Below are 24,386 nucleotides of genomic sequence, written 5' to 3' on the forward strand. Positions count from 1 at the left end.
GGTTGGGGAAGAGGCTAACCTCAGTGTCAGTGTTTGGATGTAATGCTGGCACCACTTAACCAGAGATAGAGGTGGCAAAATAGAGATAACCGAAGGTCTAATTCTCTGTTTCAGGAGGGAAACCATGGGTCCATTTTCTGTTTTAACTGTGGAGGCCTGTATTCAGTTGTGTAGTTTGGGAAACCGGAGATGAAGGGAGCTCCAGTTTTGTCTTATGTGCAAATGCAGCCTGTGAGTGTTCTTGGACTACCACCCAACTCACTTTGGTGTCCCTAGAGTTACAAATGGGAAACAATGGGAGTTTGGATTTTTCCTATTGTTCCCTATGACCGAAACACTAAAAATGTTTCAAGTTTATTCTGTCAAAACTGGTTGTTTTGATGAAACATTTTTACCATTTGCATTTCATTTCAAGCTCAAAGCAAAATGCAAATTGCATTTCTTTGTTTTCCCATGCCAACCAGCTGCATGTCCTGCACCAACCATAGGCCTTGATGGTGGTTATTGTGTACTCTTTTGTTTATTCTTGAACAAATAGCTCCAGAGTTGTAAATTATATGAAGGTCTTTAATAAGCAACAACATTTAACTTGTGACAGATTTCAGCAATTCTCAAATCTACTCCAAGATAATCTCATCTTCTATGGTTCTCTCATCAAGGGTGATTCATGTGTTTGATATACGAGCATCCAAGTATCCTCTTGTGCAGACATGTGCAAGCATATGAGAAGAAGTTAGTGTTTATTGGGTTGCTGGACCAGAAGGGGTCACCTTATGGTTCTCCTAGTTTTATCTGTACAATGGCCCTTTAAGAAAGGTTAGGCTGAGTAATTATGATAGCCCAAGGTTATCCAGAAAGGTTCATGGGAGTTGCAAATCAGCAGAAGGCCAAACAGATGCTTCTTGAAAATCCAGAAGTGAATTATGGAGACCCTGATCATCTTAGAAGACCAGTTTTTAATATAAGAACGTAGGGTGTTTGGGATTTATGATGCTTTTCAATGCATTCTAGAGAAAAGAATAATTTTGGCCAGTCTAATCAACATGTTTGCTTTCATCAGAATGTGTACTAGCCATAATGCTTCTAAGGCCCAAGTCCTTGGAGAGGGTAATTACATGCTTTGACATTACCAATTATATACCCAGTAATTCTGACCAAGGATCCATGTGGAGTTCCTCAGTTATATCATCATTATTTCTCACAGAAATCTGGATGATTTCCAGAAGCTGTCATCTATTAACACACTAACCAAAGCCAAAAGGAGTTAAAAGCTCCATTTTGTCATTCATAACTGGATCAAAATAGGCAGGGCTCTATCATTCCAATTTCTGAGAATTTTCCCTTTATAATTTTGGGGAACACTAGCAAGAAAGGGCTTAAAATGTTCTACCACTAGAATTAACTGCTTTTGAAAACAGGTTCCTATACCCAGAACAATTAGAATGATACTGCTGCAGGTGTGAACTGTTGGAACTGTATCTAGTCGGGAATTATCAGGATTAGGATGGTTTTGCTGCAAGTGCTGCTCTTGTTGCTACATGTAAATTACACTGACTCATTTCATGAAAATATTATTAAATGTCCCATTCATGACCCCATCTATAATCCTTATAAGTATCATAGCTCGGGTGATGTCATGATTGGAGGGACTACCTCTCAGATTTTGTTATTTTTCGATCAACATTCTTTCAATAAATATCCTGCTCCTGATATGGAATCTCCCATGTAAGGAATTATCTCCCCCCACCCCGCTGCACCAGAGATTTGGCATAGAAGTGTCAACTGAAAAGCTCTATAATATAATAACTATAAGAATGGGATTCTGCAATGCTTGTTCTTCTAAATTACGTCTCTGTCTGTTCCCTTCATTTTATAATATGCTATGCTTTCCATTTCTATCTTTCCTAGTTTATCCATCATGTCTATTTGTTACTCTTATAATTTCCCTATTCTCATCCTTGGCTTCCTTCTGTACCTTCTGATCAGTATGGATAAGAGCATCCTGCATACACACAAAGCTGCTCATTGACATTGGCAGAAGATGTCCTAATCTGCTCTTGGTTTATCCCTTCATCATTTGGGGGGCTGTTTATCTGAATTTATCTATTTGGAGCATATGTAGGAGTTATACCAACAAACAATGCCCCACATGATAAAGGAATGCACTAAGAGCACAGGTTGGGATATCCTCTGCTGACATAATGATGGGAGTTCTCTTGGTGCATCACCTTCCCTAATTGCAGGTGCCAGGGTGGTATCACCCATACCGGCACTCAGGGACATTTCCCCCCCCCCCCAATTTCTTTTCCAGTATAATGAATTTTACTTTTTCTATTTTTGAGTAATTCTGTTTTCTTCTACTTCTTCATGCCAGAAAAAAAAAAAATTATGACCTTGTCTGCCCGAAAGGAGAGGAGAGCTGTTACTTTGGCACGGCTTATCCAGCTGCCATCAGCCCTCTTGGAAGAGAGATATTCTGGTATAATTTACTATCAACATTTGGGCCCTTGCCAGTCGGGTATGGTGGAATTGGTGGGGCATGTATGGCTCTACTGCTTGTTTCATAAAAATATTCATGCTGCAATTATTCTCCTTTCTGAGTCTAATGCCCAAATTACCCTTAAGGTGCAAGATTTTGTGCTATTGCATATAACACCAGGAGGCTAAGACTGGATGACTGCTTGTAGGCCAGATAGTCATGAATGATTCAGGGATATTGTAGTTTTATTGTTGCTATTTACAGTATTGGAGATATGTATATTGTGATTTGCTTCGACTGTCTTTGACCATAATTAAGGAATACATTGTATGGTCTTTCATTGTATTATATATTTCCTATTTCTTTGTAGCATCTGCAAAGACATGATATTTAATTCCATATTATTGTGCAATTTAGCATGAATTTTAACAAAACATGGAAGAAGGGTTTGTTGGTGAAAGAATGAACAGTTTTTATTATGACAGAGCTTGATAAAAGGAGGACAAGAATCATAGGAGAACAGAAAGGAAAGAACTTCATAAATTGTTACATAGTTCTGTGACATGCTACTATCTAACTTTTGTTGCAGAATAGTTACAAAGAATTACCAGAATCTCCTGGCCTTGATCTTTGCTGTAAGTGAAATCAATGTGAATCCCAAGATCTTACCCAATGTCTCCTTGGGATGTCCTTTCTCTGAGGGCTGCTTCCTTCCAAAGAGGATTTACCAAAATACAATGGAATTTTTCTCCACCCACCATAGAGTTGTCCCCAACTATAAGTGTGACACAGAGACCAACCTGGTCGCAGTCATCGGGGGACAGGGTAATGAAAACTCCCAGAAGCTGGCTGACATTTTGGACATCTACAAACTGCCACAGGTAGATGATGCTCATATAGCATAGCAGTTTGAGAACTAAATAAAACAAACACTCTGCATCAACATCAGATGCAGAGGGCATGGTCAGTAAGTACGAGCGATGGTGCACACAGCCCCGCAGTGGGGTTGTCTTTTCAGTTCACTGAATCACTGACTAGGGAGACAACTCTGCAGCAGGGCTGAGTGCTTTGTCTCTGGTATTGGCCATGCCCCCTGCATCTGACATCAACACAGGCAGTGTGGCCACTATCCAGGAGAGGATTGGACCTTCTCCTGATTTTCCTCAGTCAGCAGTTTGCTGAAGTGCTGACTGGAGGGGCTTATTTTCCTTGCCTCACTGGGAGCGAGGCAGGAAAATATGCCCTGAGACAGCTAGCATCTTAAGGAAACACTGGCTGAGCAGGAGGGGGGTGTACCTTGTGCTCCAAGCCAGTGAGTACTTAGTTCACTGGCTAGGTGTGGGAGGGTGCAAGGGTGAGAGTGGGCCTTGGCAACCCATTTATACCCTGGTGGCCCAGGGACTGCCATCCATTGCTCAATTGTCCCCATTCTCCTAATCTACTCCCTCAAAGCCCTGGTTCTAACCACGACATGTCTCAGTTGCAATGAAGCTAGCATATGATGCAGGGTGTTATTAGATTATCAATGCCTGTATGGGAAGTAGTACAAGCAGTGGTAGTCTCTGGGGTACATGCAACCAATAACAAGAATGACAGAAAGGTAAGCAAGAACAAGTATGCTGCCAGCAAAGACATGAGAGCACCATTGACTGTATATGTCCATGTCTACTCACATCTACTCAACAACATTAGACAAGCTGAAGCTTCCAAATTTTCTTCAAGGGTATCATCACCTAGAGTAGGCCTGGTCAAATTTGCCCCCACCCTAGCCGTTTTTGGCTACAGCTCCCATATTCCCCAGCAACAGTGTCCAATAGCGAGGGATTATGGCAGTTGTAGGCCAACATCTGAAGGAGGGCTGAAGTTGAGCAGAGCATGTTGAGGGTTGAGAGCTGGTCTTGTGGTAGCAGCACAACTTGACCCCTTAGCTAAGCAGGATCCACCCTGGTTCCATATGAAAGGGAGACTAGAAATGTGAGCACTGAAAGATATTCCCCTCAGGGGATGGAGCCGCTCTGGGAAGAGCATCTAGGTCCCAGGTTCCCTCCCTGGCATCTCCAAGATAGGGCTGAGAATGATTCCTGCCTGCAACCTTGGAGAAGCCACTGCCAGTATGTGAAGACAATGCTGAGCTAGATAGACCAATGGTCTGACTCGGTATATGGCAGCTTCCTATGTTCCTGTGTTCCTATGTTACTGTAGCCAAGCCTTATGAACGCATGGATCACCATTGCATGAATGGATGACCTCCATCGAGGAAGCAGAAGAGCCATCGTGCAGTTGCATTTTCATTTTGCAAGAGATTTTAAAAATATAAAACAATACATCAATCATAAAAGTTATAGTAAGCTTATCTGCTATTTCATTTCTATTTTATTTCCATTTTAGTTCAGCTATGGTGAATTTAGTGATATGTTTGCTCAGTCCCATCTTCCTTATTCATACCGCATGGCTCCCAATGACATCCATCAATACAATGGGATTGTTCACCTACTTCTGAACTTCAAATGGATATGGGTGGGTGTAATGACCATGAGTGATGACAGTGGTCTACTATTTCTTAAGAACATACTACCAATACTTTTACAAAGTGGCATCTGTTCTGCCTTCATAGAAAAAATAGCTAAATTCCATTATTTTCATGAATTCTTAGATGTGCAACAAAGCTGGGAGAAAACATATTTAACTGTTGTGCAAAGTAAAGCAAACACTGTTATTGTCCATGGAGAAACCCTGACCATGATATGTTTAAGAGGGCTACTGCACCAAGGAGAATATGACTATGTGAAAGCATTTGGTAAGGTATGGATTATGACAGCCCAGTCAGATATTATAGCAGTGACCTTGCACAGGGATTGGGACATACAAGTCTTTGGTGGTGCCTTAGCCTTCACAACTCATGCATATGAAGTCCTGGGATTCCACAATTTTCTTGACAACTTAAGCCCTGATCTGGTCCAGGAAAATGAATTCAGGAAAATATTCTGGGAGCAAGCATTTGAGTGTTCATTTCCAAATTCTGAACTTAACAGAGATTTGGAGAAAACCTGCACAGGGAAGGAGAAGCTGAAGACGATTCCTGGACCTTTTTTTGAAATGAGCATGACTGGCCACAGTTACAATATCTATAATGCTGTCTATGCTGTGGCACATGCACTGGATGCCTGGTACTCTTACAGAGCCAAATCCAGAGTAACGGTAGATAGCAGGAGGCTGGAGTATCTGAATATGAAGCCATGGCAGGTAATACTTTTGGGAAGTTAAATTGAAAATTAATTTCAGTACTTGTGCTCAGAAAATAATGATGCGCTTCACACAATCAGTGTGAAGCACTGGAAGGGGTTCTGCGGGGAGAGTGGACTTAGCCCGCTCTCCCTGCAGATGATCAAAAGGCAGCCCTGGGTGGCTGGATTGGCTGCCCACACGACTGCTGTCTCCGTCACAGAACTGGCCGGGGCCATGGGGATCGGGGGATGTGTGGCCCCCAGAAGTTCCAGGATGCCCAGCGCAAGTGCGCAGAGCATCCTGGAGAGACCTCCGAGCCCGGGAGGCTGCTTGCAGGAGTATCTGAATTGCTTGCAGCCTCCCAGTTGGGGTCTACTCATGTGTCGCCATGCACCATGGCAACACACAAGCAAAAAAGATGAGTAATTAGGCAGGCTAGCCGTCTTGGGAGCACCGGGCTCGCCTGCCTTAGCTCCCTTAGCCCACTTTTCAGTGGTCATGAGAATAGCTTCAATGTGTTTTCTAAAATTTGTTATTGGTATTGTTGTTGTTCACCACCTAGATTCTTTCAAGGAGGAGGTATATAAGATAGTTTTAAGTGATAAAACAATAAATAATGTGGTGGTGCAAGATATTGAAGTTATTCTCACAACTCGCAGAAACCAGGCTAAGGGAGCCCAGTTCAGTTTCTATGGGTTGTGTGCTGTAAAAGGAGCCATCCGGCTTCCGGCAGCAAGCCACGTAATTGCCCCCCTTAAACGAGGTTAGCAGAGCTCATGCTCTGCTAAGCCCATTTACCGGATTGCTTTTCACCGCATTGTGCCTCCACGCCGTGGCGACTCATGAGGAGACCCTCAATGGGGAGGCAAGAACAAGCCTCCCGGCATCACGGGGCTCCCCAGAATGTCCTGTGCACTTGCACAGTGCATTCTAGGACTTACCGGGGCCAGGAGGCCCTTGATCCCCACAATCCCAACCAGCTCCATGACGGAGCTCGTAATTGTTTGGGCAGCCAATCTGGCTGCCCAGGGCTAGCCACCTGATCATCTGGGGGAGAGCGAGTCAAGCCCGCTCTCCCCATGAAACCCCTTATGGCTCTCCTCACTGCTCTTGTGGAGAGCCTCATTATCTATTAATCAAAGACTGGTCTTCAAAAATCTTATTGAAAATGACTTGGAAGATCTTTCTTGGTATATTTTGCTCTTTCCATCTAGCTCCATCACTTTCTGAGAAACACTTCATTTAACAACAGTGCTGGAGAAACAGTACACTTAAATGAGAATGGGGAGTTTTTAATGGGCTTTGATATTACAAATGTGGTCTCTTTCCCCAACAAGTCCTTTCACAGAATGAAAGTTGGATGGATGAATCCTTGGACACTTTCAGGAAAACGTTTTAGCATTGATGAAAATGCCATTGTATGGAACGAAATCTTTAACCAGGTGGGATGACAATAGAATTCTGAAATATTTTGTTAGATAACCTTTTGTAAAATGCTTCCAGTCTTTAACTCAGTGGTTTACATACAGCACAGCCACATGATAATGGAAGCACATGCAATATTTAAAATGCAGTGGTACATCTAACTCTGGCATGGAAGGCTCCATCCAAATGGTGTGCTGTGTCAGCTGGAAGAGATAATTAATCCTGAGCCTGATCTCATAATACCTGGGTTTGATACAGAGAATTTGTAGGATGAGGCATGGTGTTGTTGTTTTTTAAATATTTTTATTGTTTTAACAAAGATATAAACAAAGAAAAACAGTAATCAAGAACAGCACATACTATGATTCTCATTTCAATATGTATACATCAACCTGGATGCTTCCAGCCAACATATCTTGCCCTCCCCTCCCCTCCTTTAATTGCTGAAAATGGATAGTTGCAAAACTAAAAAGTAACACAATTGATATTCCTATTATACTATAAAATGCAGTATACATCAAATTCTTCTATAAGGAAAAATCAAATCTTGGATGTGGTACCAAACCCTACCATGTATTATATTGAATAAATGGTTCTCATGACTGAAAAAAAGAGTCTTCATATTTATTCTTCATATATACAGTAATTTTCACCAATGATGCATATTCCCAGAGTTTGAATTGCCAGTCATCTAAAGTTGGAATCAGATTTGTTTTCCAGCAAGAAGCATAAAGGATTCTTGCTGCTGTTATCATATATAAAGAAAGTTCAATATATTTTACCGGAATATATGGCTTAGGAAAATTTAACATGAAAGTTTCCGGGGGGAAAGGAAAATCTACATGTAAAATTTGCTGCATCTTAGAATGTATTGTTTTCCAAAATTTGGGCGCTTTTTTACCTTTCTACCACATATGGTAAAAAGTACCTTTCTGCTCCATACATTTCCAACACTCTACAGGGTAGTTATTGTCCATCTTTGAAATCATTGCTGGAGTAATATACCGACGCAGGTACATTTTACACCAGCTTTCCCTTAAAGTACTGTTCACTGTGAATTTTGTATTCACTTTCCATTGAAATTCCCACTCTTGCATCTCTATTATTATATTAAAGTTCTTCATCCATTTTATCATACAATCTTTCACCTGTTCTGATTCTGGGTCATACTTCAATAATAATTTATATATAAGACCTAACATATGCTCTGAATTCTTTGTTATTACAATTTCAATTCTGTCAGATATCTCACTTTCTAACCTTGCTTCTGTACTTCTTCCTGAATTATGCTGTTTATCTGTGAATATAATTGCCAGGAAGGAGTTTCATTACACTATTGACTTAAACATTGAATGGACTTCAGTTTTGATCCTCCCACCATGAGACTGTGCAAGTTACAGGCTTTATCTTTTCCTTGATCAAAATGTTTTGTATATTCTTCTCTATGAAAATATGTTTAGTATGGAAGTTATGGGTGATAATGAAGGAATTATCCTTCTTCTTTTTTTGCACTTATCCCATACCTTTAATAAGCTGTTCCTAGTGGAATCAGGGGCGTAACTATAATAGCGCAAGGGGAGACAGTGGTCTGGGGCCCACTGCCTTGTGGGGGCCCCCAGAGGCAAGTCACATGACTGAATCCCCCAGCCCATGAGCTGAGCTTCAGTGGGGGGGGGTTGCTTTTAAAATCTTGTCTCTGGGCCCACTCCAACCCTGCTACGCCCCTGAGTGGAATGGTTTTTGATTTCCTCATCCACTCTCTTTATACCTGTCCACAGATATCTCTGTAGGCCATTGATCATGTCTGACCTTTCCATATTTGTAATCCATCCATATGGTGCCTTGATCCACTCAGCAATCCATTTTAGGCAACTGACATGGCAATATAATTTCAAGTTTGGGATGGCCAGTCCTCCATGTTCTTTTGCATCTTGCATTATTTTAAATTTCACTCTGGGTCTTTTATTATCCCAGACAAAAGATTTAACATGTCTTTGCCACTCATTTAATATCTTCTCTTCAATTCTTATTGGTAACATTCGAAATAATAAGTTAATCCTAGGCAAAACATTCATTTTAATCACTGATATTCTACCCAACCATTAAAGATTAAGTTTTTTCCATCTACTCATGTATGTTCTTCCAGTATGTTCTTCCATACCGGTATGTTCCAGTATGGAACATTATCAGTATGTTCTTCCATACCAGTAAGTAATTGTTTTTAAATAAATCTTTATTAACTGCTGTTACATTAATACCCAAATATGTTACTGGTTTAACACTAAGCTGGAATCCTGTTCTTTCTACTCATTCTTTCTGTTCTCCATCTTTAATATTCCATCTGTGTCTTGCTATTCAATGTAGATCCAGAAACCTCCCCATATTGTTGAATTTTCTCTATTACGTGATCTAATGAGGCCTTTGGTCGGGTAATTGTCAATACTACATCATCTGTTTATATCTTTATCTTATGTTCTTGCCTGGCCATCTTAATTGCTGATATTCTTTCCTCTTGTCAAATCTCCAACACCAATGGTTCCAAGGCCAAAATAAACAATAAAGGGGAAAGTGGGTATCCTTGTCTTGTCCCTTTTGTAACATTGGTCCCTTTTGGATATTGCTCCATTCACCATTACTTTCACTGTCTGTTCCTGATAGATACTCTGAATCCAAGAAATCAAATTGGACCAGAATTCAAATTTTCCAACACCATTAACATAAATTACCATTCCAAATTATCAAAGGCCTTCTCAGCATCAAGAAAGATCATCGCTTCCTTGTTTCATTTTAAAGTAATATTCTCAATAGTGTTCCAAATATATCTTAAGTTTCATCTTTCATATGTCTCTTTGGAACAAATCCAGTCTGATCAGAATGTATTATGTCAAGAGGCACAGTTTGAAGTGCCTCTTCCCCTGGCATCAAGACTCTCTGTATCTGCTGACCCCCTTGACACTCCCTGCACTTGTTCTTCTCCTCAGAGGATGAAACAGAGGCTCCACAAGATCCAGCAGCAGCTACCCAGCTCCACTATATCCAGCCCCAGAAAACAGGGCACAGGCTGTTTAGGACATGAGACATTCCAGGCTCATGCAGGGCTACATTTCTGGATGCTCTACTTAAGCCTTCAATTTGCCTCGGCCTCTTGCTGAAGCAATTTCATTGCTGCTTCTACAAGTGAGACTTGTAGGTCAGGACAGAAAAATCCCATCAGAAGAGCATCATCAGGCTGCAAGGAGTTATTCTCTTACCTACCATTTGGCTCTATGTTTGGTATGGGACCTAGAAGCAGTGCTCTGTTGTGGCTTTCAAACAACCCTGATTAACCTGCTGTGAAACAAAACAGTGCTATACCAGACAGGGAAGGGTAGTGGGGAGGAAGAGCCTGCTCATAAATGGGTGAGGGGTGGCTTTTTCCTCTTTTCACCAGTTAAATGTTTTCATAAAATGCTTATATATTAGGTCTGTGCAAAATTGGATCAGCAATGGCAGAAGTCATCTGATATCACTGCAATTAGGAAAAAGAAAAAAAAGCCAAATTCCAGTCCAATACCAGGTCCCCGATATGAGAGCAGAATTGCCAGAATTCATATCAGAATTCATGTTGGGCTGATGGAAGCACAAAATGGCAGAAACCGCCATTTTTAAACACCAAGAAAATCAATTTGTTCCCCATTGACCTCTATGGGGAACCAGAAATTTAACTCTAACTCAACATTCAGCACCCCCAGGGGCCCTATATATACATTCAAGACCTAAAATAATTAAGAAAACATTGAGTTCATCATTATCCATGTTGGAGCAGGATCCATCATAGTATATCATCAAAAGTTCTCAGATGTTGCAGATGAAAACCAAGGCAGCAGAGTATCACTTCACTTAGGATGATGATGGACTTCCTTCTGGTGACGATATGAACATTGCTTTGCCAGAGAACAAAATGTGCATCCTCATTTGTGTTTTAGCCACAAGTGTGCTTGGTAACTATCCAGTCTCTCTGTGTGAGTGTCTGTTGGTGAGAGAGGGATGCAGCAGGGAGAGAGGGTGGGGGGAGGGAAAGAATTTGGATTTAATACTTCATGGAGGAGTTGCAGGCTTTTTTCAGGGTCTATAGTATGAAATGGTGGAGTCTAGCTTTTTTAAAAAAAACTATTTATGAATGACATCAAGGCTAAGGAAGCACTGGTGCAGCATGCTGAGTTTCAGACTATATTTGTGCTGGTGCATGGTGGGATAGAGAGGTGATTTTTGACAGTCTCTCCTTCCCACTGAAGTCCACTGTGCAACTTAGAAATATGTCCCTGAATGACCCTCAGGGACATATTTTTTTGGGTGGTGCAGTAGGCTTCAGAGGGAAGGGAAGATTCCTGAAGAACACTCTTCACTCCTCCATGAACAAGTGCAGCTTTAGTTTGGAACCTAGCACTCTGCCCTCTTGCTTTGCTGCACTGGCACTTCCTTAGTCTGTATATCAGCCAGTCAGAAGCCTTCTTCTTACTGAGTAAGAAGACTTAAGACTCCTACCCCCATTGAGGGTAATAACTCCATAGTCTGATTAATTTGGACATACAATTCATTTTTTAAAAAATCAGTAAATATCAATGGGCTATCTGATCCCCTTCAAAGGTCAAACTCTTAAAACTGTTGTTATACATTACCATCATGTGAAATTTCAGCCCAATCATTCACCCCAGTCATTTAGGAGCTATTAATGATTCCTGTTGATCCCTATGGGAAATCTGACATAAGTCTGAAATTTCAAATGAAATGCGAAACCAATCTGAATATCCAATAATTTTAAAGGGTACATTCCAGTTCTGATAATTTTTGTGTCTGATTGCATCATGTCAGATTGTATCTGAATTTTTTTAGGTGCATGGGCCTATGACATCACTAAATCCAGTATCTTCTATTGCAATAATGTAACTGACCCAACAAGGGAATGTAGCTATAGATTCTTCATCCCTCTGATTTTGAAATATTTTCAAAGATATTGATGAAGAAAATGACAGACTGTTTGGAATAAAGAAAATGAGAAATATAACCGCACAGAGAATTATATAAGAGGGAAATGATGCACTCATGCTATGTCAACAGATTTTGTTGAACTGAAACCAATAATTCTAAAGAAATATATTATCAATGTTAACTACTCTATTTGAATTGATAGGTGATACCCCTTTCTCTCTGTAATGACAAGTGCCATCCTGGTTATCATAAGAAAAAGAAAGAAGAGGAGCAATTTTGCTGCTACGATTGCGTTTCATGCCCAGATGGAAAGATTTCACATCAGACAGGTAGAATATGTAATCCATGGAATTATCAAGCTTTTCAAATATTAAAGTGCATTCATATTAAAGTGTATTAAAATGAGGTGTGGACACTTTTCACATGCTTAATGGGCCAATTTTGATGATACATCATCTGCTAGCCCAACCACACACAATAAGTATGTTTGCCTACCATAAATATGAATGTCCTTTCACCCTTCTTATGCATCAAGGTACTGTTTATTAATTATTGGGTGCTAATTTAGACTAGGGGTCACCTTAAGTGGGGCAGCAGGGAAATGCTTGACTAACAAGCAGAGGGTTGACAGTTTGAATCCCCGCTGCTCCTATATCAGGCAGCAGCGATATAGGAAGATGCTGAAAGGCATCATCTCATACTGCACGGGAGGAAGCAATGGTAAACCCCTCCTGCATTCTACCAAAGAAAACCACAGGGCCCTGAGGGGACCAGGAGTTGAAATTGACTTGACAGCACACTTTACCTTTTACCTTAATTTAGACTAGTAAATTAGTAGCATTGTAGCGCACATAGAGCAGAGGCTTTCAGATTCAGTGGTTTTCATGACAATAAGGCTATTCTCATGAGCAGACTAACCCAGGCTAGGGCAGCCTACCCTGGGTTAGACTTCTCATGTGGAGTACCAGGATTGAGTCTTTAGCCAGGGTTTAGCGCATAACCTCACCCTTAACCCCAGTGTTGAGGTCATATGTGTGCTCCATCTTTGCACAGCCCAAACATACACGGAGTTGGGCATCTAGAGCACCCAACTTCCAGGGGAATTCCCCAATGCACCATGGTCATTGGATGGTGCATTGTGGGATTCCTAGAGGCCAGGAAAATGAATCCTGGCTTCCAGAGATCCACACTGCATGGAGCAGTGTGGGTGTATGGCTGTGCACTGAAGGCTGAAGTTTGTCTGCGGGGGAAGGTAATCAATTGCTGCCTCTGCCCCCCAGCGCCTGCCCTCCCCATCCCTGTTTTAATTATCTGAATAGCCTTAAAGTCTGCCAAATAATCAGATTAGAGTGAGCGCATCACCACCACCCCAAGACAATATCGGAGAAGGCACAGGCAGTAGCTTCAGGAAACTGTTTTCTCTATCCAGGTCCCAAGTTCTTCTCAGCTCTATGCATTTATTTATGGTATTTACCCTTGGGGTAGTTTACAAAAATTAGTAAAAAATATAAAACAATATAAAACTAGTACAATTAATAGAAATTTAAAGACCTGGTTAAACTCACATTCAAAAGTTACAAATTAAAAAGTTAAAAGCTAAAAATCTATCAGATTTGAACAGCAGAGAAAACACGCAAACGCCTCTCTAAAAAGATGGGGTTTTAGTTGTCTTTTAAAATTTCTGAGGGTGGAAGAATGGCAAAGATCTTCTGGGAGGGCATTCCAAAGCCACAACCGAAAAGGCCTTGTCTCTACTTCCCACCAAGCAGACCATGGCATGGCCATGAGCAGGACCTGTGACGCTGAACATCACAATCAGACTTGTACTACAGTCTGAAACTGATTAGGGTTTTAAAAGTCAAGACTAGCACTTTGAATGTGGCCCAGGAGCAAAGTGGTAGCCAATGAAGCTGCCACAGGATGAGGATATCTCGCAACTCACACCCATGAGCAGAGGTGTAGCTATAACTGAGCGAAAGGGTCCATTATCTCCCTCACTCAGGGGGGCCGCCAGAGAGAGGGATGAACATGGGTCCCCTCTCCCCTAGCTATACCCCTGCCCATGAGCATACTTGTGACTGTGTTCTGCACCAGCTGAAGGTTCTGAAACATCTTCAAAGCCACTGGAGAGTTCATTGTAGTAGTACACTCAACAGTACATGCCGTTTCAAAAGAAAGTAGTAGCACTCATTGTGGCAAATGGAGTAATTAAATGGAGTAATTGGATGGAAGGGGGGAAAACTGTTTCTCCATTTTCTGTTCAGAAAGTTCAGAAAAGTCTCATTCATTTTCTGTGCAGAAAGCTTCATGTATGTATTAATTTATTTTTGTATTTATTTGTTATATTTGTACACCACCCCAAACTTCCATCTCTGGGTAGTTTACAACAAAATAAAACAAATTAAAACCTTTAATTTAAAGGTTTAAAATTTAAACCTACAAATCCACTTTAAAAGCCTGAGTGAAGAAATGTGTCTTTTAGGGTTGTGCATTTTGGTTTTTTTCTGTTTCGATTTGTACCAAATCCGAATCAACTCCATTTTGTATTTTGTCTGAAATTAAGCCTTCCGAATCACCCCAGTTTTGTTTTGTATCTGAATTAATCCGAATCTGAATCCAAATTAATTCAGATTAAAAAATTGGTCATGTGGTCAAAAGAGTGGGTGGGGGTTATATTTCCCAATGAGTGTAAGCGACCACAAAAATTTCAAAGGAATTGGGCAAACTGATTTTTGATGTTGGTTTCAGGAAAAGTATAGCTTCACATGGGGTGGTGGGAAAGGGTAGCCCAGAGTGGAGTGTGGTTGGTGGTAGTGCCCAATTGGTGCAAGGAAGCTACCACAATTTTTTCAGAGGAATTTGGCAAAGGGCTGATTTTTAAAGAATTAATGAAGTTATGTGTCTTTCAAATTTTCCTTGTAGGGTATAATGGAGGTTTCTGCAGTCCCATAACTCCACTTGAGGGGCACTGGGGTGGCCAAGAGCAAGTGGCGGTGTAGTGCACATCGGGTGCAAACCACCCACATGGGTTGCCAACCCATGAAGTACAGGGTTTTGTTGTTCTAGAGGTGTTCTGAGAGTAGATTCTCTAGTAGCATATGAGAGTGGATTCATGGTTTTTCATTAAAAATCTCATTGGCTACCAGGGAATCTAAACTCAACACCTCAGAAACAACAAAGCCCAGTACCCCAATGGCTTGGCAATCCAGGGGGGTGGTTGGCACCCTCTGTGCACTACACCACCACTCGCTTTGGGCCATCCCATTGCCCCCCAGGTGGAGTTATGGGGCTGCTGAAACCTCCATTATTCCCTATGGGGAAAAAATCTTAAAGATGCCTAAACCTCAAAATTTCCTAAGAAATCAGCCCTTTGCCCTATTTGTAATCTGGGTGCACCACCCTTGGGGCACTGCCACCCAACCCACTGTTTTGCCCCTGAAGCCCCACATAAACAAGTTGAAAGAGTGAAGAGAATGACCAATGAGCCAGCATTGTGTAGTGGTTAGAGTGCTGGACTAGGACCAGGGAGACCCAAGTTCAAATCCCCATTAAGCCATGATACTAGCTGGGTGACTCTGGGCCATTCACTTCTCTCAGCCTAACCTACTTCACAGGGTTGTTGTGAGGAGAAACCTAAGTATGTAGTACACTGCTCAGGGCTCCTTGGAGGAAAAGCAGGAAATAAAATGTAAACAAATAAAATAAAACTGCCTTGGTACTATGGAACAGCTTCAAATGTTCATTTAACTGAACTGGAGTGAGCTGTAGCCCAAACAAATCAGCCTACTGTTCAGAATTGTTGAGATTTATCATCACTGCATTTAAGAAAGTGCAAAACCATGGATCATGGTTACAAGAAAGAGAGAAGCAACTTAGATTCCTGGGGATGTCAATAGATTGACAGGTGTGTTCCCCACACCCCTCCTTTTGTCTCCTGTAGTCCCATGTGGATGACCTGTACCTGCAATGGCAAAAGTTGTGAACCCCTGACTTAGACATCATGTCCCACCAAATTACATTGTGTCCTAAATTACATTAGACTGCTCAACTTGGGCATCAAAACTTAGACACCACTATAACTCATAAAAATCAGAAGAAAAACAAAATAGCTCTTCAAAAGAGCCCTGAACAAGTCAAGAGATTCTTTCTAAACCTTTGGAAAGAAAAACCTGTGTAATTTCAGAACTTTCCTAACCAGCTTCTCGAAAAGCTTCTCCACACAATTTATACCATGGCTTTTAGCAAGAGCTTGGGAATTGCATTGAGCTCCCAAAGATATTTGGGTATTTCTGTCTCAAAACGCTGTCTTCCAAATCCCATTGCAAGGTCAGTTTGCATTTCAATCACACTGAATACAACACTTAACTTGTTTCATGTGGTCTGTCCCCTCCCCCTTCCAGAGTGCAAACACTTTCCTGTGAAGGAGTTGGACCAAGTGGTGTTTCTTTTGTTACAGTAGAGGTTGCTATTTGTTTTTCTCTTTACTATATTTATAGAAGTATGGACCCACAAAAAATGTTGCAATATATGGATAATGGAATAGGTTATATTTAATAGTGAATGTTGTTAGTTTATTGTACAACTGAGTATCAATCAGTGAATTAACAGATTGAGTGCACAACAGCCCCCTCCAATCCTCAGGAGTGTTCACACATAAACAGTTGCTTTTATGTTTTTCATCGCCCAACCCAAGACCATGTGAAACCACTTCCCCCTCAGAAACACAAAGCTCTGAAATGGCTGGTGAGAAAATGAAAGAGTTTTATACATCTCCCCCCCCCGCCCAGAAATAAGGGTTTTTTATTTTCTTGAGGGAGTATTCTTCAAACTGAGAAATCTTCTGCTAAATTTGCTCAAGGCGTCCTTTGCCCTCTGACCACAAAGTTCCATTAGCTCAGCCCATTTGTTTGTCTGTGAACTGCACTCTGATGTCAATATCATGGAATGCAAAACATTTCATCATATTGACTTACATGGGGGCAGTTTGGGAAAGGGGTTTTGGCTCACTTAGGCTTTTCTTCGTCGCATTTATTATTATTATTTCTTGTTTACACAGTCAGACAGGTGTTGTTGTTGTTGTTGCTGTTGTTGTTGTTGTTGTTGTTGTTGTTATTATTATTATTTTCCATTTCTATACCATCCTTCCAAAAATGGCTCAGGGCGGTTTACACAGAGAAATAACAAATAAGATGGAACCCTGTCCCCGAAGGGTTCACAATCTAAAAAGAAACGTAAGATAGGTACCAGCAACAGTCACTGGAGGCACTGTGCTGGGGGTGGATAGGACCATTTACACTCCCCCTGCTAAATAAAGAGAATTACCACGTTAAAAGGTGCCTCTTTGCCAAGTTAGCAGGGGTTACCAAGTTAGCAGGGTTTCTTGAAAATCACTCCAACTGATGGAGTGATTGGTCACTCCAAGGCTCCTGGTACCACCCACATGCCTATAAGTGCTCTGGTGATGTATCCATAAAGATCCTGATATTTCCAGTTCTTTTCGAAATAAAATTAATATTGTAAGTCAGTTTGAGAACTCATATTGAAAAGTGGGATAAAAACATAAATATTCATCCACACATTTATTCATTCAATCCCTACTGGTTTCAGTAAGAGAGCCAACTTTATTTCTCATGCTTCTAACTATATTTTCCAGCCAATTGCTATGAAATTTTCAGACACTCTAGGACCCCTCCATTGGACTGGAGAACTTCCAAATTAAAAGAAGAAACATAGACAAGCTGTGCAACTGCTATTTTAGCCAATGATACAATACTTTTTAATTATTTTAAATATGTATATTCTTCATTTCCATTCACAGAATGTACAAGGCAGACCATAACACAATTTAAAACACATCACAATTATTTAAACTCATTATTAATGCAATACTGCAACTTTTAAAGCCCTAAAGATAATGATGAGCCGCATCCATAGATGTAAAAGCTATTACAAGCTGTCACACTTCTCTCTCACAAACAACTGCATAACACAAACACTTGTGCTTCGTGTTGAAAGGAGGAGATGTGCTTCCCATTTACACAGGCATATGAAGCTGCCATATACTGAGTCAGACCATAGTCCATCTAGCTCAGTATTGTCTAATGTCTACCCAGACTGGTAGCGGCTTTTCCAAGGTTGCAAGCAGGAATCTCTCCCAGACCTATCTTGGAGATGCCAGGGAAGAAACATGCAACCTAGATGCTCTTCCCAGAGCGGCTCCATCGTCTGAGGGGAATATCTTACATTGCTCACATATCAAGTCTCTCATTCATATGCAACCAAGGTGGACCCTGCTTAGCTAAGGGGACAAGTCATGTTTGCTACCACAAGACCAGCTCTCCTCTCCTTTGAGGGAGTTTCATAGCCTGTGTGGCTACAGAGAAACCCCTGTATTATATCCTCACCATCCATGCAACTGATCTTGTCAGGATGTGAAAGAGGACATCTCCAGCCATCTTAATATGTGAGTAGGTATTATGGGAGAAGCTGATCCTTTAGAGGAGCTGCCCCAAGTCATTTAGGGCTTCACGTTTGAAGCCAGGAATGTCAACTAAGCTTGGAAACAAATCAGGAGTCATTGCAGCTGTCATAAGAAGGGAAAAGCGTGCTCCCAGAAAAGTGCCCACTAGCAATTTGGCCACAGAATTCTGCACCAGTTTTAATTTCTGAATACTTTTCCAAGGCAGCCCCAGGGAGTACATGTCACAGTCATCCAGATAAGATGTAAGGTAAATATTATCATGGACAGCAATTCAGTTTCCAGGAAGAGATGTAGCTCCTGATCACAACTGTCACGGGCACTGAAGCTCAGAAACAGGTTGAGGAGCATCCTAATAAAGCAAACCCATGTTTTCAAGGGGAGTGCAGCTCCAATCAACACAGGGTGTAAACCAATTCTAGAGCAGCCATTCCACTGACTAGATCCACTGCCTTTTCTGGATTAAACTTTGATTTGTTAGTATTCATCCATCTCATTACTGACCACAGATCTCAATTCAAGATGTCAGCTTCCTTCTGTCATCATATGGGGGGAAAAGAGGTTGATCTGGCTCTCATCTGCATAACAGTGGCATTGTGGCCCTATTCGGACTGGTCAGAAGTCCCAGCCCAGCATATCACTAACCTTCTCCACCTCACCACTCATGGTTACAGCAGTATTCATCTGCAAAGGGAAACACCGTAACTATGATGGTGAGCATTTCCAAGATAAGCAATCCAGGCTGCCGATCATGACAGTGCCCACCATCACCATTGCTTCCACAGAGTTTCCCACTGCAGACAAACACCACCGTAACCATGAGTGGTGAGGAGGAGGGGTGACCTACCAGGATGGGACTTCTGACTTGCTTTGGGTGCTAAAATCATGCACAATGCATTCCCCCCCCTAACATCTGAATAGGGCTACTAGATCTATGGATGAGTTTCCCAGAGGTTCGAAGCAGATGTTAAACAGCATGGGTACAGAATAGAATCCTATTGTTTATACAGAAAGTTAATATTCTGAGTAGTCAGTTTGTGTAAAGCAACGTTTACAGAAACTGGCTGACATTAAAAATATATAATAGAATTCAAGAATAAGAAAAAGGAAACCAATAAGGCAATGAGCTTAACAGAATAAAAACAGTATAAAACCAGCACCAGTGAATGAAGTAAAGTTAAAAGCAAGCAAAAAATGATTTTTATAGACTTGTGTAGAAATTAAAATAGTCAGCACATGACCCTGAAATAATAATGCAAGATTGGCCAGCAAGATTTGATGAATTAGCTATGAAAGTGCATCCCTTCTGTTTTCAGACATGGATTCCTGTATCACATGCCAAGATGATCACTATCCAAACAAAGACAAAAAACAATGCATACCGAAGGCAGTAACATTCTTGACACATGAAGAACCTTTGGGGATGAGTTTAGTCATTTTCATTCTTTTATCTTCCTTGATCACATCTCTGGTGTTAGGAACCTTCATGAAGCACCATGACACTCCCATTGTCAAAGCCAACAACCGGGACCTCACCTACACTCTTCTTGTTTCCCTCCTCCTCTGCTTCCTTTGTGCATTTCTGTTCATTGGACAGCCTGATAAGGCCATGTGTCTCTTTCGGCAGACTGCTTTTGGCATTGTGTTTTCTGTGGCTGTGTCTTGTGTATTGGCGAAAACCATCACTGTGGTTCTGGCTTTCATGGCAACCAAACCAGGAAGCAACATGAGGAAATGGGTGGGAACTAAAATGACCACTTCCATTATTTTTTGCTGCTCGTTCATCCAAGCAGCCATTTGTGGAATATGGCTGGCGACCTCTCCCCCCTTTCCAGATGCTGACATGCATTCAGTGCCTGAAGAAATTGTGCTGGGATGCAATGAAGGCTCCGTGGTGATGTTTTACTGTGTCTTGGGCTACATGGGCTTCCTGGCTCTTATGAGTTTCATTGTGGCCTTCCTGTCCAGGAGCTTACCAGACAGTTTCAATGAAGCCAAATTCATCACCTTCAGCATGTTGGTCTTTTGCAGTGTTTGGTTATCTTTTGTTCCAACCTACCTGAGTACCAAGGGGAAAAACATGGTAGCTGTAGAAATCTTCTCCATCTTGGCTTCCACCACGGGGTTGCAGGCTTGCATTTTCTTCCCTAAATGCTACATCATCATCTTGAGGCCTGATCTGAACAAAAAAGGTCATCTATTAAAGAGAAAAAGTTAATACACAATATGACTATAGAACAGTTAAGTATGTTTTAAAACCTTTTGAAGCTATTCTCAGGACCAGCAAAAACAGGGCTTGAGGTCTGAAGGCGGGGTTAGCACTACCGTGTGGAACCTCAGCAAACTCCCAAACAGGGCTCTGTCAAAAGAGGGTCACCCAGTTCCCAGCCCCTCCTCTAAAACCAGGTTCAGCGAGCAGGGGAGGTTGCCTACCCACTCCCAGTGCCTGTGTAGAGCCACAGAACACTGTGGAACACTGCTTGAGGCTCCCTCCCCCAGGATACCATAGAGCCTGGATAACAGAGTGGGCTGCAAAGCACAGCAGAAGTTTTTTTTTGGGAAAGCCTGTCCAGCAAACAGCACTGAGCTTCCTTAACGTGGCAGGCACCTTGCAAATGAGCCCAAGGGAAAATATGTACATAGGAAGCTGCCTTCCACTGAGTCAGACCATTAGTCCATCCAGCTTAGTACTGTCTTAAGAATGTCGACACAGACTGGCAGTGGCTTCCTGAGGCTCTCAGGCGGGATTCCCACTCAGCCCGACCTGGAGATGCCAGGCAGGGAGCTCAAATCCTTCTTCCTTTAGCAGCCCTAACCCCTAAGGGGAATAGTTGCACAGACACATGTCATGCTATTCATTCATTTTACATTTTACTAGCTGACCCTGCACAGAGTATCTGTGTGGTCTTGCACTGAGCATGTGGCATTGCACCCCCACAACGCTCTCGCCCCCCCCCACTCACCCCCCCAAGTCTCTTGCCACTCCTGCAATGCTCTCGCTCGTTCTCGCCAACCCCGCTCTCCCTCCACAAGTCTCTCGCCACTCCTGCAATGCTCTTGCTTGCTCTCACCACCCCCGCTCACCCCCCGCAAGTCCCTCGCCACTCCCACAATGCTCTCGCTCACTCTCGCCACCCCTGCTCGCCTCCCCCGCAAGTCTCCCCCCTCTCAAGTCTCATGCTCATGCTCTCTGTCCTCCGTCTTTCTATCTCTGTCTCACAGTCCTTGCTTCCCCGTGCCACTGCCAGGGACTGTCGCCTGCTCGCCTGACAGCCTCTGAGCTCCCTGCCGCTTCACAGCACCCCCGATCCAACTGTCAAACTGCTTTCCAGCCACCCCGCAGGGCGCATGGCCCGTTTAGAAGAATTAATAATATAGAATATCCCACTTTTCCTCCAAGGAGCCCAGAGCAGTGTACTACATACTCAAGTTCCTCCTCACAACAACCCTGTGGAGTAGGTCAGGCTGAGAGTGAAGTGACTGGCCCAGAGTCACCCAGCAAGTATCATGGCTGAATGGGGATTTTTGTGCTCCTTCCTGTCCCCTGCAAGTCACTGGACAAGAGCAGGAGTGTCCCTGCCCTTGCCTGCAGCTGCCCTTGCCTGCAGTGTGATGTAGTGGTTAGAGTGCTGGACTAGGACTGGGGAGACCCGAGTTCAGATCCCCAGCACCCTTGCTGTATCCAGGCAGAAACTGAACAGGTGATGGGGCTGCTGCTCTCCCCTTCCTGGTGCCTGGGGTGGGGGGGGAGTGTTGCTGCTGTAGCTGCTGCTGGGAGCCAGTTCAAAGGGAATCGGGCTAGAGATGCGCTTAGCAGAGGTGCTGAGGGAACAGCCCAAGTATCAAGTCCCTGCCCCGCTCAGAATCCAGGGAAAGGCAGGGTAGGGAGCAGCAGCAGTCTTGCCAATGCTCTCCTCCTTCCCAAGCGGACGGCGGCTGCTCTGGGTGGGTCCGACAATGTCTCCAACATGCAGGGAGCGGGTCGGTTGGCCGGCCGACCTTCCTGCAGGCAGGGGAGCCCCTTCTCCAAGCACAACGGGCCCGCCGCACATCTCACCTCCAGAGACTCCAAGAGGTTTGGCCTCTTGTCGCGCTAGCTTCCAGGCTGGGCCATGGCGGTGGCAACAGAACTGGCCACTGCTAACCAGAGCCATTCTGCCTCACCCAGCTGGAGGATGGGGCTCTCCTTCCTGGGCGTGCTCCTGCCCTCACACCTCACATCTGCGTGAGAGGGAGCCCTTCGCACCCTGCGAGGGGATGTTGAAATCCGCTCCATGGGGGGAGTGTGTGGAGCCCTCGAACATGCAGGGCCGTAGCATATGGCCAGAGGATGGGGTGGGTGGACGGATGTTCAGCATCAGCATCACCCACCCACCGCTGAGCCAAACTGCTCATCTTTTCAAGTATTCTACCCACCATGTGTGTGGGGGGTGCGGTGGCTGAAGCTGGCTCCCGTGGTGGTGGATCAGGAGTGACCGCTAGACTGACAGACTGTCCACATAAGGGTCACAGAGGTGGATGGTCAGCCCAGCAGCCGCTCCCGCTCTGCCCACCACTGCCCCGGAGGTGGGGGGGGAACAGTGTGCACATGGTGACTGGGATACTTGCAAAGTGTTTCAGCCTCATGGTGGCAATGGCAGTGGCAGCGGGGGGCTAGTTTTGCATGATACTATCTAGAACCATTTCAAACTGCCTTTTGAATCAGCGATGGGGTAGAGTCAGCCTGATGGATGATCTCTACCAAGGAATGGACAGAGGGAGTGTGACTTTGTTGGTTCTTTTGGAGCTTTCTGCGGCTTTCGGTACTATCAATCATGGTATCCTTCTGAACACTTTGAGTGATTTGGGAATAGGTTGTACTGCATTGCAGTAGTTCTGCTCCTATCTCTCGAGTAGATTCCAGATGGTGTCACTATGACATAGTTGCTCTCTGAAACATTTTATTTATATTTATATTATATTATAAATTTATATACATTATATTATACCATGAGGGACACTATTATATGGTGTTCCTCAGGGCTCCAGCCTATCTCTGATGCTCTTCAACATCTACATGAAACTGCTGGATGAGATTATCAGGAAATTTGGAGCAGAGGTTATCAATATGCTGATGACACCCAAATCTATCTCTCCATGACATCATCATTGGGTAACGGCATAACTCACCTAAATGCCTGCCTACAGGCAGTAATGGACTGGATGAGGGATAATAAATTGAAACTGAATCCAAACAAGATGGGGGTACACGTGGTAAGAGGTCATACTTTGAGGGATGTGGTAGATCTTCCTGTTCAGGGGGAGTGCAACAGAAGGAACAGGTATGTCGCTTGAGAGTGCTTCTGGAACCAGGCCTGACTCTAGTATCTGAGGTTGAGGCTATGGCCAGGAACACGTTCTATCAACTTTGGTTGATTTGACAGCTGCATCCATTCTTTGAAGATAATGATCTCAGAACTGTGGTGTACTCTCTGGTAATGTATAGGCTTGACTACTGCAGTATACTCTATGTGGGCCTGCCATTGGATGTGGTTTGGAAACCCCAGTTGATCCAAAATTCAGAGGCTAGATTGGTCTCCAGGGTTTTGCAGAGGTACCACATTATGCCTGCTTTAAAACAATTGCATTGGCTGCCAATAGGTTTTTGGGCAACATACAAAGTGCTAGTTATTATCTTTAAAGCCCTAAATGGCTTAGGACTGGGTTACTGTTGGAGCACATGTACGGGCACATGTACCCCAACCTTAGACTTAAAGGTACCAACTCAGAAGTATGTGGAATTGAGGCCTGTGTCTGATTTCATTTTATATT

The 24,386-nt window shown here is 43.0% G+C and overlaps 1 protein-coding gene across 1 annotated transcript; it reads left to right on the top strand.

The window, feature by feature from the left end:
• The first annotated feature begins 832 nt into the window (after nucleotides 1-832).
• Nucleotides 833-20,793, top strand: LOC128331017 (vomeronasal type-2 receptor 26-like). Its single transcript, XM_053264382.1, has 6 exons — nucleotides 833-969; nucleotides 3,069-3,360; nucleotides 4,868-5,722; nucleotides 6,919-7,146; nucleotides 12,300-12,426; nucleotides 19,892-20,793. Exons 1-6 carry the CDS (start codon nucleotides 833-835, stop codon nucleotides 20,791-20,793), a joined length of 2,541 nt encoding a protein of 846 aa, XP_053120357.1.
• The last annotated feature ends 3,593 nt before the right edge of the window (nucleotides 20,794-24,386 follow it).

This window comes from Hemicordylus capensis, chromosome 6 (assembly GCF_027244095.1).
Source record: "Hemicordylus capensis ecotype Gifberg chromosome 6, rHemCap1.1.pri, whole genome shotgun sequence".
Classification (NCBI taxonomy): domain Eukaryota; kingdom Metazoa; phylum Chordata; class Lepidosauria; order Squamata; family Cordylidae; genus Hemicordylus; species Hemicordylus capensis.